Source organism: Limanda limanda, chromosome 18, assembly GCF_963576545.1.
Source record: "Limanda limanda chromosome 18, fLimLim1.1, whole genome shotgun sequence".
Taxonomy (NCBI): Eukaryota; Metazoa; Chordata; class Actinopteri; order Pleuronectiformes; family Pleuronectidae; genus Limanda; species Limanda limanda.
The window spans coordinates 18,144,267-18,163,011 of NC_083653.1; the positions used below are offsets into that span (position 1 = coordinate 18,144,267).

The 18,745-nt window shown below is 41.1% G+C and overlaps 1 protein-coding gene across 5 annotated transcripts in view; it reads right to left on the reverse strand.

Moving 5' to 3' along the window:
- cdc42bpab (CDC42 binding protein kinase alpha (DMPK-like) b) overlaps positions 1 to 18,745 on the reverse strand; it is a 73,255-nt gene that overhangs the window by 21,853 nt on the left and 32,657 nt on the right. For all 5 annotated transcript variants that reach the window (XM_061091232.1, XM_061091230.1, XM_061091229.1 and 2 more), the window contains exons 3-11: positions 15,408 to 15,491; positions 13,738 to 13,833; positions 12,451 to 12,599; positions 3,521 to 3,614; positions 2,489 to 2,689; positions 2,261 to 2,399; positions 1,268 to 1,377; positions 1,044 to 1,123; positions 104 to 282 (exon numbers count right to left, since the gene is read on the reverse strand). In XM_061091232.1, the coding sequence (XP_060947215.1) occupies positions 104 to 282; positions 1,044 to 1,123; positions 1,268 to 1,377; positions 2,261 to 2,399; positions 2,489 to 2,689; positions 3,521 to 3,614; positions 12,451 to 12,599; positions 13,738 to 13,833; positions 15,408 to 15,491 (1,132 nt within the window). The remainder of the gene's footprint in view (positions 1 to 103; positions 283 to 1,043; positions 1,124 to 1,267; positions 1,378 to 2,260; positions 2,400 to 2,488; positions 2,690 to 3,520; positions 3,615 to 12,450; positions 12,600 to 13,737; positions 13,834 to 15,407; positions 15,492 to 18,745) is intronic.

Sequence of the window (18,745 nt, forward strand, 5' to 3'; positions counted from 1 at the left end):
GCATACCTTTAACATGTGTACAACATATGTTATCTCTCTCTCTCAGTGTCAAATTGCAGTGTGGATGTTTACATGTTTACTCTTAGTCTTTTTTCAGCCTCACCTTGCAGTTTGCGGCACAGCTCCACTTTCTCTTGCTCCAGCCGACGGATTCTCCTCTCATAGGCCTCGGTGGCCAGGCTGTCTTCCAGGCCGCGCTTGACATCCGTGTCCAACTGATCCTGACCTGCTCTACCCGGCTCCAGTGCCAGTTGCCGCAGGCAACCCCGGTCAGATAGGGTACTATAGGGTGAGACAGGAGTAAGACAATGATAATGGATAAAAATAGCAGACAGGATATATGATTAAGGAAGAAAAAACACTTGAGGAGTTGAGCAAAGGCCATAATGGTGTAGACAAAAAGTGTTTGGTTAAGGGAGCACAAGGGCCAAGAAGGAAATGCCAGAGGAACAGCAGGGGAGGGGAAACAGGAAAAAGAAGAGGACGACAAAGTGATGAGTTGAAAGAAGGGAGGATGTTGAGTCATGGAAGAAGGGGGTAAAGGGAGGGCGGAGAAGGAATGACAGGGACATAAAGGAAGATGGGAGATAGAAAGAGACACAGGGAGACAGAGTGGGGGAGAGGGAAAGACAGAAAGGAAGAGTGGGCAGGGCCATAATCACTGGGCCATGAAGAGATAAGAGATAAGTAACTTGGCGCTTTCTCACGGGTACCACTTCAGTGTGTAGATCTAGAGTGAGTCATGAACATCACCTTATTAGGGAGGGAAGCCAATTTAACTTCTTAAGATGTTGGGATGAGAATGCTATGAAGTGACTTTTCTGGGAAATATGTCGGTTTTACATGACTACACATGACACAAGGTATTGAAATAGCCACAGTTTTTTCATCTCCCCTGATTCTTATTAATTTTGACTTTTTGCACAATTTAACTTTTGCTAGAAACTACAATAACACCGGTGGAGAATAGTGTCTCAACACCCACTTATAATCAGAACCTTTCTAAAATGATCTATACATCTATTCCCCTTGGTAGCACTCACCATTTACTTGTGTAAGTGAAGCCCACAAAGGGCAGGTGGTGGCCAGAGAAGGCAGTGTGAGAGGGAGGGGGCATGGTCTCCTGAAAAATGATTAAAAACATGATGAAAAAAAATTAAACATCATTTCAGATACAAGTGTCTATAAATATATATCAATACAGCTGTAGGCAGACAGAATGGACAACCAATGTGAGTTTCTGTCTGTCCTTAAACAACCTCCTTACCGAGTTCTTTAGACAGTCGTCATCTACGTCAAAATTAGAGGTATCTGTGGGACTGCTGACTTCTGGGATATATGGGGCCTCACATGTGCGGATGTTTTCCCAGTCGATGCCTGATTATAAGAGAGATTACAAGTTACATTACACCTGTTTAGAGACATGCTGTGAAGTCAAAGTATTAATTTAGGAGATCGAATTTCATACCAATTACATTAAGCTTTTCAACTTGTGTTTAAGAGGCATGCTAGCACTATGGTTCTTCAATATAAGCAGTAAAGTAAAACTGCACAAAAATAGTCATTTCTTCATAATAAGCATAACAAATGCAACTGCAAGAAAAGATACCAGTGAAAATGAAGACACATAAAATATGAACCCGTTTATCAGACAATCTTTGAACAATATTAGAACTGATTTAACATAACCATTGAGTATTAAATAAATGTATGCAGGTATAAGAAATCCATACTACCCCCTCCTGTTATTGTTGTCAAATGGAAGAGACAATACCAAGTCACTCAATGTACAGGGGCTTAAGGTCGGCTGGACTATCAAACCACACCATAACACACAGCTGTTTGCAGGATGCAGAGTGATGAAGTAATGTATCATAACTCTCAGTCTGATCTCATCCATCTTGTTTGTAAGAGACATTGAGTTGATTAGGAACAGATTCTGGAGCGTTGGTCTGTACGGGTTAGCCTTTCGCCTAGCTTTTAGTTAGTAGCCACGCTCGCTTTCCCCACTTCTGTTTCCTCTGCTTTCACCTAAACATAGGCTTTCCCAGCCTAACTGTCTTACAACGTTGCTCTGACTTTGCAGGGAATCTGATCCCGACCACAGACATTGAGATAGTTTTGTATAAAAAGCCAATTTTCTCCCTGATTGTCTCATTTGCTGTTGTAGGTCATAAAGTAAGACAGATTTAAAACCCTTTTAATATCATTGTAGGAGCTTTAATTGGGGCTGTATTGACAAAGTGTTCTAAAAATGTACCAGTGAAGAAGGGGTGATGCTTGAAGTCCTCAATGCCATTCTGACCCAATCTGTGCTCTCGACTGCAAATGAGCCTGCGAACCAGATCCTTTGCGTCCTCTGACACATCTGATATCTGCTGTGGGAACTGAAATCGCTCCTTCACGGATAAACAAATTGAAGATGAGACATTTCACTTTTAAAAAAACATCGTTTGAATCGAGTGTAGTATTTTGCTTGAGCATTTACCTTGTGGTTCATGATCTTCCCGTAGGTTTCCACCAGGGACTCTGCATAGAAAGGGGTCTCGCCGTACAACATTTCATACATGCAGACGCCCAGGGACCACCAGTCACACTCAGGACCGTACTTGCCTTTCCCGTCCTCCATGGCCTGGAGGATTTCTGGGGAGATGTAGTCTGGAGTCCCCACCGCCACGGAGGACTGGACCTAGTGGAGGAACAACACTTAAGTCAATGACTGATCCCAAGAATGTCGCAAATGAAAAAAAATCTCACACACAAGCAAGCATAGAGTAGACATTTAAAGTTCAGCATCCATGCTACAGTGATGATGAAGAGTTACAAGCTGAAGTCTTGGAAACATGCAACATAAATACCACCGGTCCAGCAAGAGCAAACAACCAATTTCAGACCCCCACTACAGGATGAATTCATTATTTAATTGTTCTTTTTTGGGGGGGAGAAGGACAATTTGACAACGAATCATGAATAAATATCAAAGCTTTAAATTCGTAAATTTCTAAATGCAATGAATGTTATGAATTTTCAGTGGAAGAGAAAAAGCAGATGTCCCAGTTGGATCCATCATACGTCCATTATTAGCCAATAACTTTCCCATTATTCAGGAAGTTGCTTTATTGCAGATGATACACAAATATGATTCACTGTTCCCAGCACACAAAGCTTTAATCCAGACATTTCATTCTATAACACCGAACCAAGGAGAGCACAACAACCACTAAACTTATTTCTTTCAATGGTCATATAACCTCATCACTGTATCAAAACTGTAGGAAGAAAACCAGGCACTTGTGTGATAGTCATACTTTCAATTGATCTTTTATATAAACTCTGACAGGAAGGTTTTTTTGGGGGGGAGAGTTGTCTGAATCATAAACTGCAGGCACAGCCAAGCAGCTGAACCACACACACTCCTCCTGAGAGACCCCTGGGGGTTGACGAGGAGGTCAGTAAAGCTCTGGTATGTTTGCTTTGGACCAGAGGAGGAGGCATCAGCAGCAGTGTGGTAAAAACTTACCGTCCCGTCCTCCATGAGTTTGAGGCAGGAGCCGAAGTCTGCCAGGCGGATGTGGCCATTCAGATCCAGAAGAATGTTGTCTGGCTTAATGTCCCTGAAAGTCGAGAGAAAGAAAGAAAGAAAGAAATTGAGCAAGGGATTCCTCAGAAAAGAACGTGGAAAATGAAGAAAACAAGACACTATTCCAAACATAACAACACTTTAAGGACATCCAAAACACACACGCACAAGCCTGATCTCATATTACCATGCAATTCACCATCAATTATCCTCAAACTGATTTACATAACCTGTGGAAGCTGATGAATAATAACCGAGATATATTTGTGATTCAATTAAATGTAATTTCCCCCGTCCAATTTATCAGTAGCAACTTTAAATTGACCAAGAGAAATAATCAATGTTGGAAATAGCTAGAGAGCTGTGTTATGGGAATTAGCGATACAGAATGTGTGTGTGTGTGTGTGTGTGTTCATGTGTGAGACACAGATTCAAAGCACACACAAACATGCCCCCTCTTTGAGGAAATATGCAGTGCAAAAACACACTCCCACTCCCCAAAAATGGGAAAAAAGAAAAAACCCTGTCCTAAACCGACACACTCCCTTGTTCCCTTTTCCTATAATATTTGTGTTTGTGAACAGAGACGGCCCGGGTGGGAGGTGGGCGGAGGGGGGTGTTTACTGACAACACATTCCTTTATAGATGTGGTCACGGTGGCCACAGTAGACTTTCTTGTGAACCTGAATCTGTTCTGCATTACTACTGCTGACGATATGTTTGTATTATTAGATACAGACCGTGGCTTGTTTCCAGTTACCAGAAGTTTGCCTATTACCAGCAACAACCCGCTGGAAAATCCCAGTATTCAGCTATTTCCACCACATAACCAGTTTACAAGGTTTTTTCAAAGTGGAACAGGGACATTAGATTGGCTGGAAGATGTATTAACCATGCACAAATGGAGTAGGATTTGGTGGCCACGAGGGATACGACCAAAAAGTAATTTTCCTCATTAATAGTTGGTTTGGTTTGTTAAATGTCACACCGATTCAAAATACTGAGCACACTTCCCCTAGGCTCAGGGTGATGTCTGAATGAGCCCATGTGTGAATACAGCAGGAGATTATCCAGAGGATTCACCGTGAGCGATTGGGCAGGTTGATAACAACAACAAAAACTTAAAAAGAAAACGCAGACAAAAATGTCAACTTGGAAAGACAACGGGATTGAAGAGCTTGAAGAGTTGATAAGGGCCAACAGTGGTGTTGATGCGGGTAAATGAAAACACTTGATATCCGCAGCAGAGTGAATATGTTATGTCTTGCCTCCTGCACCACTGCTCACCTGAACACTCTGGAGATTTTCATATTCTTGTGAACGTGTCTGAGCGGAGAATCTCTTGATACGTTTTTCATAAATGAAACTCGAGAACCCATTGTCCACACATTTTTCTGGAGTTCGTGTCTAAAAACAGCCTCAATGTCTTGTTTGCCTAACTCACAGTTCAATACAGAAATATACTGAGTTAAATATCAGACAAAACGGAAAAACAACAAATCCTCCGTCTGAGAAATTATTGTTGCTTGAAAATAGTAATGATAAAGCAAATACAATAATTGTTGTCATTGTTAACATGACATCCGGTTTAATGAGTTTGTTAAATAGGAAAATTAATAAAATATATAGTTAAAAAATCCAGTTAAATAATTGTTGAAGCTATAGGGAATATTCATTCACATTCTCAACTTTCTGAAACAGTTGCTTAATTCCTGTAGGATGCAGCTTTAATTTCTAAGTCTCAACAAACTATTAGGATAATGTGGAGGACATCTTCCAGCACCTCAAACAGGTGGTCGCCGACAGTCTGGCCCTATTGCCAGGTATGGTCTAATCCAGCCTTTTCTGCAGTAATTCCAGTAGAAGTTAAGTAATTTCCCCTTTGTTTCATCTGTTACCTTTTCCTGTCAGTCTTAATATTTATTGATCTTTGTTTATATTTAGTTGGAATCCACATTATTAATAATTGTAAAAACATACTAAATAACCCTGGTGATTGTTGACCTGACTATGACAGAGACATCACTGTATCCAACATCATGGCTAAATATAGTATTGTCCTTGTCTGACCATTCCAGTGGTTTCCCCTTAGGGCAGACCCTGTCTGTGCCCTCGTATCAACACATTGAACCACGTATCAACACATTGAACCACGATATGCCTCAATATATAATATAGAGGGCACATAAAAAAAACACTTTGTAGTCGTGTTAAAACACACACAGACACACAAACACAAAGAGACGCACCAACGTAATGGAGCAACTCCCAGTCCCACACACACTGGCTAAGGGGATGCTGTGTAAATCATAAGTCAGCTAAACAGTTGCTGATGTAACAGGTTACAGAACTGAGCTGGTGCTATTTCTGTCCAGTGATATAAGCAAACTTCTGCTTAAAATAATAAATCTGATGTCCAACACAAGAGCACAGCCCCTCGCTCCCTAACCCTAACTCATGGACAAACAAACCAACTAATGACTGCAAAGATGTTCGGATACCAGGTTTGACATGAAATATCACCAAATTGCTGGAAATCACTTCTACTTCTTCTTTGATGCTCGAAAAACAGTATTTGCCATAGAGTGCAGCGCAACTGCTGTTTTGAGGCAGCAAAGACAAATTGGACTCCAGGAAAAGGAACTTGTACTTCTATGTAGGTGAAGCTAATATAGTTAAAAGACGTGGTATCGGATCGGTAAAGAGATTCGGGTACTCGCCAATGACAAACTCTGCCTTTTCAGCAGTATCAGAGGCATTTCCGAGGTCGGTTTGGGTGTCGGAACATCTCTCGTTGACAATTTGAAAGGTTTATAGAATAACACAAGAACATAAAAACAGAGACATGGCCTTCTAAGGTTAGCACATTAAAAATAAGTTCTCAAGTTGCACTCAACAAAATCCAGTGTCTCCTAACAGACAATAACTAAGGTAATATTGTTGCCTGGCAAAACAATCTATATATTGCTTTCAAGTCCTTCTGCTAACGCTCAAGAAATTCCCATATTCCACATAACATTTTTCTTAAATCCGCTCTAAACTACTTAATAAAGACATTTATAGTACTGACATAAGTTGGGTTTGTAGCTGCTTTTGATGTTTGTGTCTACAGCAAGAGATTTGTTCAAAGCCAGATGTGAAGCCCCTGTCAGTTTGCCAAAGTGTTAAAAGTCCTATCTCATGGGGCTTGAGCAAGGGTGGGCTGACTATCTCTGTGCTTCAGAGACACCACCAAATCACCAACCTATAAAACCATGGATTGAAGTAACAACTGCACATATGTGACGCGTGCAGACACATAAAAGTTGGGCTCCAAAAAAGTGTCAGTTTATTTCAACTGTATATAAATTGACACTCACTTTCACCCAATCTCTGTTTGCATCGTGGGTTACTTAGAAGTATTTTTAAAGAGCTTGACTGCTCACTGATGAGTTCCAGATTGGACATCACTTTCCAAACTGCATATAGCCTTCTAGATCAAAACCACATACTGTACCCAAGAGCATACATTCACACAAACAATGTGGGGTTACATGGACTTGGCAGACACAAACACATAAACAACTGACGGGACCTAGACTCAAGGTCAGAGCATAAAACTTAGAGATGAGGGGATTGAGATTCCTCAGATACAATATTAATGTCTCTAAAAGGACATTTCCCTTGGATCAAACACCGCTCTACTGGAACCTTCACCTTAACTCTAACAACGCTAACCCTAGACATGAAGTCAGGCTTGAGCATTAGGACAAAAAATTTGTGGCTGTTGGCTTGTACCTGTAAAATGTTATAAATAGCAGCTCTGGAATCTTCTTTACCTTTTTAAAGGAGATGTTTGCCCTGTTTAACAACATTCTGCTTAAATGGCAAATCTTAAGAGTAATGGCCAGCACGAAAATTGGCGAATATGAGCTTTTCACAGACAAGGGTATTGGTGTTTATATTTGTCGATATGCACTAGTATGAAAACTTTGATTTTACAGAATTAAACTAGCAGGAAATATCTGCATTTATGTTAATGCTTTACATTAAAAAAAGTATCTACTTAATTCACATTCTATATATTTGGTTGTATTTGTGTTTTCTTTTCATTTTATAGTTTAAATGTAAAATATCAAGCCTCAATAACAGTTATCTGTCATAATGATATATACTGGTGATCACTGCCATTTGTTTGTTATTACATATATAAGCCGATACATTGGTATCTGTAGTTTTTTACTCCCTTACTCCCCCCTCCCCAAAAAATGTAACATCGTGCTCTATGCTTTAAACAAGTAATAAGGCATGTGCTCAAATAAATCTAAATCCATCTAATAAGATATATTTGTTTGTTTTATAATACGTTTCAACTTTCACAGCAATAATTTCAGTTATTGAGCTGTGTATACATTTTCAAATTTCTGAAATACATACGTCTGCGCTTCACAGAGTGATGAGTGATCATGAGTGGGGCGATCTATGACCCTGACAGGCACACGACCTGTGCACAACGAATCTGAATCACTTTGACAGAATGGGTCCTCACAAATCATGAGTGACGCCCGTAACACTTTAGAGGCAGCACGTGTACCTGTATGTGTGTGTGTGTGTGCATGTTCACATACAGGTGCCTCGGTTGCTTGAAGGCCTTAATCTGCTCTGAAGACGTCTGGTCTGCCAAAGAGCAGACAATGCAAGTTGACCCTTGCCGTGACTTACATATGAGTGGCAGACGAACAGCATGATGGAGAGTAAGGGAGTGGGCTGCTGCTAATGGTTAGTCCTTTAATACTAAGCCCTTGCATGGCCTGTCCCCTCTTTTCTACCCCCTTTCTCTGTTACTAACATCCTCTCTCTCAGATCCCAAAAGTCAAAACGACAAGCCTACGGATGGTCAACCACGTAAAAGCTGCCAGCTAGCACCACAGGAAACTAAGGGTTAGACATTTAGCCTCCATCAACACACAGAGAAAGGTCGCAATGCAACGCTAGGCTAGTTAGTGTAGCTAACTGGGCTACTGTGTCACAGGGCTCCTGTGGTCTTAAGGAGCAACACAGAGACTAGAATAGAGGGAGGTAATCTCTTTTAAGACCACAGCATCCATCTGTGAGGGCCATCTGGACGCCACCTCCCAACACACACACACACACACACACACACACACACACACACACACACACACACACACACACACACACACACACACACACACACACACACACACACACACACACACACACACACACACACACACACACACACACACACACACACACACACACACACACACACACACACACACACAAGCCTGCAGCAACACTGGAAACTGCACAGACAAGGCATGCCCACATGCTTCTAGCAGTGATTGCTAACTAATGGTTGAAAGAACTGCTGCCTGTGCAACTTCTGACATCACTTAATACGGTCTCTCACACACACACACACACCAACAATCTAAAAATGTCCTTAAACTGAAGGATACCTCTAACATCCAAGAAGTCAGACGTATGAAAAATGTGAATGAAGTTCTGTGATAAATAATGGTTTGAGTGTGTGTATATCTCTGTATATATATATATATATATAAATATGTGTGTGTGTGAAAGAGTCTTGTTGTAGCTTAGATCACTGGGCTGTGAAGAGACACATGGTCCAGATCAATAAAACACACAATGGCTGCAGTCAATAGGAAAACACACATCACTGCACAAATATACACACACATGCATTATCACACACAAACTACTCTACAGTAGATAGACCCCACTCAGATGCTAACTGCCACACCCTCACATAACATCATATTGTATTTGTACGTTTGTGTTCTTATCCGTCTTCCTCTCTTTATGGTCACAACAACTCACCTCCACACACTTCTGTCCCAACCCCCCCTCTCCACTCACTATCGGACTCCCCCAATCTCAAAAAGTGTCTCTCAGACACACACACACAGACACACACACTCACACGGCAGACAGATGCGGTGCTAGGCAGCACAAAGCCATGCTGAGTTGGCCTATTGAAACGTTTCTCAGGCCCCCCTGGGAGGCCACGCAGATCACTGACCACTGAATAAATGAACACACTCAACCATACACACACACCGACACACACAGTCTCCCCTGTGCGTCTGACTCCAGCACACTTAGCCTCTCAAGGGACTCAGCTGAAGGGGACAGAAGGTTGACCTCGGCGCTCTTTGCTCATCATTTCATTCATCTGGGCTCTTCTCAACTTCATCGGCTTCAACAGAGATGCAGATACTGTTTCTAAATTGAGCCGACAATGTGCCAAGGTCAGCTTCTCCACAAAAAAAAGGAAAAGCACACACCGGGTGCACTACAATGCCATAATAACGATCACAGGGTAATTAGGATTGTAGCACAAACATTAAAATGTTGAAAATGATTGATATCATGGTAGTTTTTCATGGTAAAATGAGAAATTGTATTGTGCTGTTTATGCTGATGTAGTTATAAATATCTATGAATATGCTTGTATAAGGCCATGTTAGAAATCGATCAGTTTTCCACATTTCCAGTACAACTTTTACTCCATACACAGACACACAACATAAAGTGAAATAAACAACCATTCTATTTTATTATTTCACATATTGTTATCTATTTTATTTGTACTATTTAAGGAGCAGATACTACTTGTTGGCAGCTTTCAATGTTGCTAAGCTAGTGAGTTTCTTCACGTCTGTTCATGCCAAGTCTGTTAGAGTTAGTCGTCACCAATAGTGTGTAACTAGCCCAGTTTAACCAAAGGAGTTTCCCATGGCTATTCTAACGTGCTTTGCTGCCACAAAGAAATACAGTTTTAATTACTAAATAAAAGTCCCCAGTCTTTTCTAGACGACGAACACACCAGTGACACATCTGTCAAACTGCCAGGAATTAAGGCATCACAGCGGAATGATGAACAGTTAATTCTGAACGCTCCCCTAATTGAGGGGTGTGAGTATGATGATGAATAAAATAAGTGAAACAAGGAAAACATAAACATACCATTGGCTACCAAAACCAAATCTGTTCATCCTCAAGTCCTAATGAATTAATATCTGTACCAAATTGAATTTGTAATGTATTTTACTTTACAACAATTTTTGCAGAAGTGATGTATAAATTATTAGTATAGTATAAAGTATAGTAATCTTCCAAAAATGGTGTTGGAAAAGCATGGCTGGTCTAATAAACACCTTTGTCTTGTATTTTGGTCAATGTTGCTTTTCATGGACTGGAATCAAATATCACGTTTTGCCATCTGGATAAGCACCTGACATTTAGTCACATGAAAGTGGGACCTTAAATATTTTTCCCAGGAGAAACTGGCAAACGCCGGCCACCGAAGAATGTCCCAGGAGAAAAATCTGGCAACTATTGTCCTGCAGTACAGCCACAACCTGACCATTATTATTTACTAATAGGGGCCTAATTATTCGTGTTTGAAAGTGAACCATCAGAGTGGGCTGGTCGGATGGGAGGGATGTTTTTTGTGTTTAATGGACATTAAAGACTTTGAATTATAGGGTTAACACATTGTCCTTTGACTCAGTCATAAGGATTAGGAAACACACTAAACACACATCATCACTAAGATAAACACACACCCTCAATCACGTACACCCAAACACACACACACACTCAACAGACAGTAGGAGTCAGCAGGACACACCCTCCTCAGGGGACCTGGCCGTCTCCACCCTCTACAAAGCGAGCGCACAAATCTCCCACAAGTAAGTGAGAGCAAAGGAGGAGTTGGGGGGTTGGTACTTTGGGGGGAGGTAGAAGCACCACACCCCCACCCACGCACCATACCCCATCATTACTGTCCCAAAGCATCCACGAGGGGACTCAAAGAGAAACGGTGCCGTCCCCTCCTCCCTGTCCTTTTTTCCTTCCATCCACTTCTCCGTCTCGGCTGCCAACCCCCACCCACGGCCTCCAGATAACACCATGCAATTAGTGGCTCCCCACTCTCTTCTCATTCATTCCCTTTCTTTACTTATACATTTATACATACATCTTTCCATCACTGTCGTCCTCTCTTTCTGTCTCACTTTGCAGAGACCAGTCCCACGACAGACACACCCATCGATGTTATCCCACCAATCTTCTCCCTTCTGTCCTTTATCTTTCTCTGACCCTCCCTGACTTTTCTGCACACCTCCCATCTTTCCTCATTTGGCCATACTTCCCTTGCTTCTCGTGCAAAGTTTCTGTGATAAGTCTCTGCTGAAAGCAAGACTGTATTTATGTCAACAGGCCGATATGTCCTCTTCCTATCTGGTACAGCCTTGTTTCCTGCTCCCAAGAGCATTTTCTATTGGCTGAAAAATGATTTAAGCTTCATCGTTAGAGAAGGTTGTTAGGTTTTTTTTTAAGTTTGTTTTTAAATTCAGAAGAATAAGAAAAAAACAACTGACGTGTCTGTAACTGGAAACAAGGTCGTGTAGGTGAAATGAGCAATAACAGCAGACATGACAGCTACACAAAAACATTACACAAGAGTACAACTGCTATTTTCTAAAACACTGAAAACCTGCTTCACAAACACACATTCCCACAACCTCAAATGTCAAGTTTCAAGAGTGAAATAATAACACACACAGGAACACAAACTAATATACACTGTAATTAGTCAGTGGTACCTTCTACCTTCATTGATGAATGAACACAGACTCGTGCAAACACACACCCTTCCCTGTTTTCATTAAACTGCAGTGGCTCCCCACAGCTGGGAACTTGCCAAAAGAGCAGTAATAATGTAAATACACTGATCTATCAACAAGACTTATTACTTAATCCAGTTCTGTCAGAAAATAATTTCTCTGACACGTTTGTAGCCTCAAATATGCAGCCAAACCCTGCCGGCTTCTCACCTGTGGACGTAGTGAAGCTGGTGAACTGAGTCAATGGCGAGCACCATCTCCGCCAGGTAGAACTTGGCCATCTCCTCCGGCAGTCTGTCCTCAAACTTACTGAGCAGAGTCAACAGGTCACCACCCACATAGTAGTCCATGACCAGATACTAGAGAGACAAAGAGGCAGACGAACAGTCAGGACATGTGAAACAGAAACACAGGAGCAGCACAGTAAGGTCATGAATTAATCAGAAATTAAAATATATTGTTTTTCAGACAATGGCTGATGATCCTAATGAGGTACAATGTACCTGCTAACCTGCTGATCAAGGCTCAGTCAGTGAGAGACAGTAGTAGGAAGTAGGAAGTTTGAAAAAGGCAGTGATTTACAATGAAACCAAATGTTTTAGCCATTAAATGTTAGTTGTATTTTGTCTATCTGCTTCAGAGGCTGAGAAATTCCAGTTTTGTAAATGTTAGAAATTCTGTCAGCTCTTCAGAAAACCAGTTTTGTGTGGTTGTATTCAAACACTGCTTAGGTTTTAGAAAGCATTTTTGTTTGGCGACTTAGGTCTTAATTGGTTCATGAAGGAAACGAAACACACACAAAGTGGTCTAAATATGGCACTCTTGTTTCCCCCTCCCTCTGCCATCGCTCCATTCCCTTTTTTCTCACAGTATCATTATTACAGAGGGGCACAGAGGCAGAGAGTGCCTAAAGGGTTCTTTACTTTTGAGGGTTTTCCTAAAAATAGACGACTGGTAGGGCACTGGAGTATATTTTTAAAAGCTTTGGGGAGTGTCCATGGTAAAGCATTTGTTGTGAGAATGTGGGATATGGAATGACAAGCAGTCCTGGCATTTGGGCTCGGGGTCAAAGAGAGAGGGCACATAGTCTACTTAGAGGGAGAGGACTAATCTTGACTCCAAGTCAGTGGAAGTCAAGAGGAGTTTGGCTCACAACCAGTCACCTCGCTGCAAAGGCTTTTATGTAAGTGTTTTTAGGCCGCGTCGACTTCTGTTGCATAGTTTCCTACAATGCTAAGTCATGTTGTGTTTTGTGGTCGGATTTGAATGTGCTAGTCAATGTCAGGTAGGGCATTAGGCATTTTAGAGAGGAAGTAATGTGATCTAAAAACGATGAAAGATACGAGTGGAGCTACTCAGAAATAAACTGTAGGGGTTTCTTTGGAAAGCACTCAAATTTGTTTGTAAGTGATAGTAAAACTCCAAAGTAATCTGACACATCTGATCCTTAAGTTCACAATAAATCGATCAATACGTGAGAAAGAGAACGCATTTTACCAAATTATTGTCATCCTGGAAGGCGTAGTGCAGGGTGGTGATCCACTGGCAGTCTCCGTTTACCAACACATCACGCTCCTCCCGGAAACAGGCCGTCTGAAGGAAGATTTAGAAAAATTAACAATTGGCAGAAGAATTGCACAACACATTAAATGGCATCATGAGGAATGGCATCTAAACAGTTTAAACTTCTTTCAGAGATAATTTTGTATGTTTCGATGTTTACTCTGCAATACTTTTATCATTTAAATCAGCTTTAATGTTGGTTTTTGAGTAACATACAGTTTATTATCTTACTACAACAGAACAAATGAAAACAGGATTATTTTCCATCAATGTCGCACAATCCTGGAGCCCACGCTCTCTGTTGCGTGTACAAGTGTAATATACTATGTCACACATCTGGCCCCGTCCATTAGGAGGTCAGAGGTCAGGAACTTCTACAGAACTGCATACTTGGAATTCACAAGGATTCTGTGTCTTAGCTCAAGGACAGTTCAACATGGACGCCTTCAAACCTTTTAGCTTGGTGCTCTTTGACAGGACGGTTTTCGTCTTGTAAGATGTCTAAGTGTGTCAGCATTCTGCAACAACCTTTCAAAACTCTTAACTACAGAAACCTGTTTTTTTGTCATGCATCAAGTAAATTGGTTTCTTAAAAGGCTATAACAAAAGCGGATTGACACAATAATGAGACATGCGGAAAAAACTAGACTGGAATGCACCTAGTAAAAAGGAGAGATCATTGCTTGCACTGGTGGATCCTTATGTTCGCTATAAATCGATACATTTTTTTAAATAAGTCGATCTCCACAGCTTAGAAGGAGGTTGTTTTGTAAAAATCAATCACATGTACAAACAGAAAACAAAACATGTGATGTCTCAGAAGGAACCCTGACCTCTCACTGCTCCATCAGTCCAAATGTGCTGACCACAAAAAAATTATAATGAAAGAAGAGAAAACTCCTCAGGCAAAAATATTTCAACCCCCTAGTTCAAAAAGCACAGAGCTAGATAGAGGAGACATCTGATTACAGATCAGCTGAACAGGGTCAAGTCAGGTTTTCAGAGTAAATCAAATTTTAGAATATTTTCCTATGAATGAATACTCACTTGAGAACAAAAGTAAACACCCCATGCAAAATGAAACCTGATCTTATACCCGCAGGGAAAGAATGTCAATATGTCAAATATCCCCAATGGTTTTGATGTGTAAGCATTTAACAGTCTACAAGCGTGGTTACATGCTCATTGTATGCACCGCTTACAGTACATTTACAGTATGTCTCTGCATCTGTTCCCTTATCCAGGCGTTTGCACATGCACAGCAGGGACCAGTTTTGGCCCGTGACGTGTGAGGCATGAAGATTGAAGACCCGGGGGACCAACAGGAATGTCAGACTGTCAGGAAGAGGTCGATGTGAAAAACATGCATCAACAGCTTGTGCAGCTCAGGCACTGACATGTTCTGCAAACATCTATCAACCAGGGCCTGATTTGAAGGTTGATAATCCGGGGTTGTAGTTTTGTTTGAGACTTTTTTTTATAAATCATAAATCCATATGACTATTTACTTTAAATATCTCTCCTATACTGCTGCACTGGCCCAGTATCTGTCAGAAGCAAATCCACAACAGAGGTTTGGAAAAACTTCAGCGGGTGACACTCACCTCAGCTCGCTTCAGCATCTCCCACTTGTTGAGAATCTTCATAGCGAATACCTTGTCAGTGTTTCTCACTTTTACGACTGCAACCTGCACCAAGGACAAAAAGGTTGAAGTGTTAACAAAAAACCACAGTATTAATCATTTGTGTGACAGCAAAGACAGTAAAAGAATGTGAAGCATGTTAAAAACAGACAAATAGGTTTAATGTCATATCCTTGAATGTAGGAAAAAGTTAAAATGACAAGAACTGCAATGTGATAATTCATGTTTGAATTAACAATAATCACGCAGTTCAAGCAACAGTTGAAAAAGTTATAATTTAGACAATATTTCAATATAAAAGCATTTGTCCCTCTTTGAAAAAGTCTTATTGTAGATTCATCGATAACAGAATAAGTGGAAGATGTCTCTGCTCATAACAATCCTTACATAATCTATTTATCTATAGGTGATCTAAATGATGGTGTGAATACATCCCATCTGAGAAGATAAAGCAGAAGTAGACCAAAATGGAAGAAATCTAAAATGAAGAAAACATTTAACTGCATATAAGAAGAGAGAAATTTGTATGTAAGGAAAGGAAAATGAGAAGCAAATAGAAAAGAAGGAAAATAATGGGTTTGGTTGGAATAAGGAAAGAATGAAAAGGAGTGAGGAAAGAAGAAGATAGAGGAATGATTTCATTTTAAACTGGAAAATGAAGCACTGCACTTTCAAACTCCTTCCCCACAATCACATAGGCACTAATCTGCCATTTAAACCAAAATATGAGTGAGCAACACAATGAACTTGACAAATGATGTTGATAGTAAAGATTTAAACAGCTACGATTGTTACCCTGTCTATTTTAATGTTTCACATTTCTCACTTGTTAGTCTATTAAGTCACTTTCACACTCTCCCATTGTGTTTCTCAAACCCTCTTTTACAATATCAACAACAACTGCCAACTTTCCCTTCCCTGATAATTGCTGACCATTACAATGAGAGACTTTCTCAGCTGTGGCTTCAGATTTTTGCCAAAAAAGGAGCTGAACACTCTGCTGTGACAAACCGGTGCGAGCTGCCAGCCAGCGGCCATGTTCATGCAAATGTATGTCTAGGTTTATCTTCTTTAGCCTCTTTAATAGTTTGTGATCTTCATCTTTGTTGGAATCCTATTTAACTTGCTCCTTTAAATGGTTAATTACACACAGAAATATGCATAAACAAGATAGAGAAATTGCACACAAGTAAACAGACAGACAGGAATTTCTAAGTGCATTGCGTGCACACGCAGTCACACACGCACACACAGATGAGTAGTGAAACAAACACAGGCGCCCTATGCAGCAGAGGGGTCTGTAGTCTATTAAATGAGCTGGGGAATGCTGCTAATGCAATACAATGATAACATTCCTGCAGTGTTTGGATTTCCCCTAGTGATCCCTCACCAGAGGAGAGGGGGAATGGATGATGAAGAGAGGAGGACATGGGGGGAGCACACTGTTCTTGGCAAAGCCTGGCTGTTTTTGTCCTTGTGTCTCCTTTCTTCTCTGTCTCTACTGTTCCTTCCTTAATCGTGTCCTGCCTCTTGGATATGTTGTCAAACATAGGGCCCATGCAAGACCAAGTAGAGTTTAATTCATAATTCCTATCTATACTCACTAAATGATGTATTATAAGTGTGTATTTTGACCTTGTGCTGCCACTGAGCTTGATTTGTTAGCATAGAGAATCGACTTTGCCTTTGAAATTTGTTTTATTCACAGGCATGTAACAAACCATGACAGTTCATCTAATCATTAGCTTGCCGTATTGCTCTCCCACATGCCCACCCCCCCACGCTCACCTGCGCTCACTTTGCACGTGGACGGTGGAGACCAGGTCAGAGGTTCCTGGGACCCGTGCAGTGCTTGGGATTGGCTTTGTGTTTATAAAGGAGTGCGTGTTATAGTACATAGGATTCATTGTTTTGCTATTGGGTTTTTACCGTGCTATTCGATGGGTATCGAGAATGGTGCACATTTCCTGGTATCGTATCGACCACAAAATTGTAGGTATCGTAACGTCCCTAATGCTGACTTTAGGGAGTACAAATATTTTGATAACGTTATATCAGCAGTATTCTTTATTGCACATATACTGTAGATCAGAATGTTGGTGGTCCATTTGCAATGGAGACAATACGTTTTATTTTTTTCCCCTTCACCTGTCCCTGGGAAAGGCACTACAAATGAAAATTATCTTAGTACAAACCATCTTGCGCTTTGAGCTTAATCTATTTATGTATTTTCCCAATTTCTAAATTACTCAAACTCCTTTTCTGCATTATGTTGAGTTAAGGTTAGGGTTGGCAATGCTGGAAAAGCAGGCTACAGCAGCCACATACATCTTGCCCCTTCTCATCGGCCCTCTCCTCAAAGCTAGGCCCCAAAACACATTAAGATGCACTGACAACTGCTAAAAGACAACATTTCTGTGACTCGCTCACAGTGCTTATTAAAACCATTACTGTGAGGAGCACAGACACTGGCTTATTTTTTTCAGACAACTTTATTTATTGATCGCTGTCAAATAAGATTAAAAAATGCTTCGGGAACAAATTACCAACCCTACCTTTCAAGTTAAATGCTTTAATATGGACACATATCCAACATCATATTCACAAAAACTGATGCAGGCCAATATCAGCTTCACTCGTTATTCCACAGGACATTTACTGTCAGAGTGGAAGAGAGAGAATGACACACACAAGGTCTGTGCTAAAAATGGCTTCAAACCTGAAAAACCCAACAGGCTGTCTTTTCAAGAATGTGGCAACTGACTAGTGACCTAACGTGACAAGCTGTACAGCGACATGTAACTCTGTCTGATGGTCAGTGACTCCAGAGAAACGTTTGATGACACAGCGACATCCAGCTTAAGCGAAAATCAGCCTCTGGAAATGAGAAAGTTCACCCTGTCATTGTCTGTGTCACATGCTGTCCGCTGAGCTACACCAGACTGAGCACCGTTTGGCCCGTTTGTGTCAGTCACTACGTTTACATGATGGCAGAAACCCGATTTCGGCCGAAATCGGGTTTCTCTATCCATGGGGGGTTAACTGCTCTATCTCAGGGTACATGGCACTGAGAAATCCGACTCTTGTCCGAAAGCATTTCATACCCCGCTACGATAGGTGGCGCTGTTTTCATTACAGCTAGTGGTGATCCTTCCATTTCCGCTTGACCTCGTCACCACTAGCAACACAAAAACAACAACAGCCTTCAACTCAGCATGCGAGAAAGATGACGAACGGAGAGCAAGGTGAAGCTACGTCCCTCTACATGATGCTGTGCATGTTTACTCTAGGAGTACTGC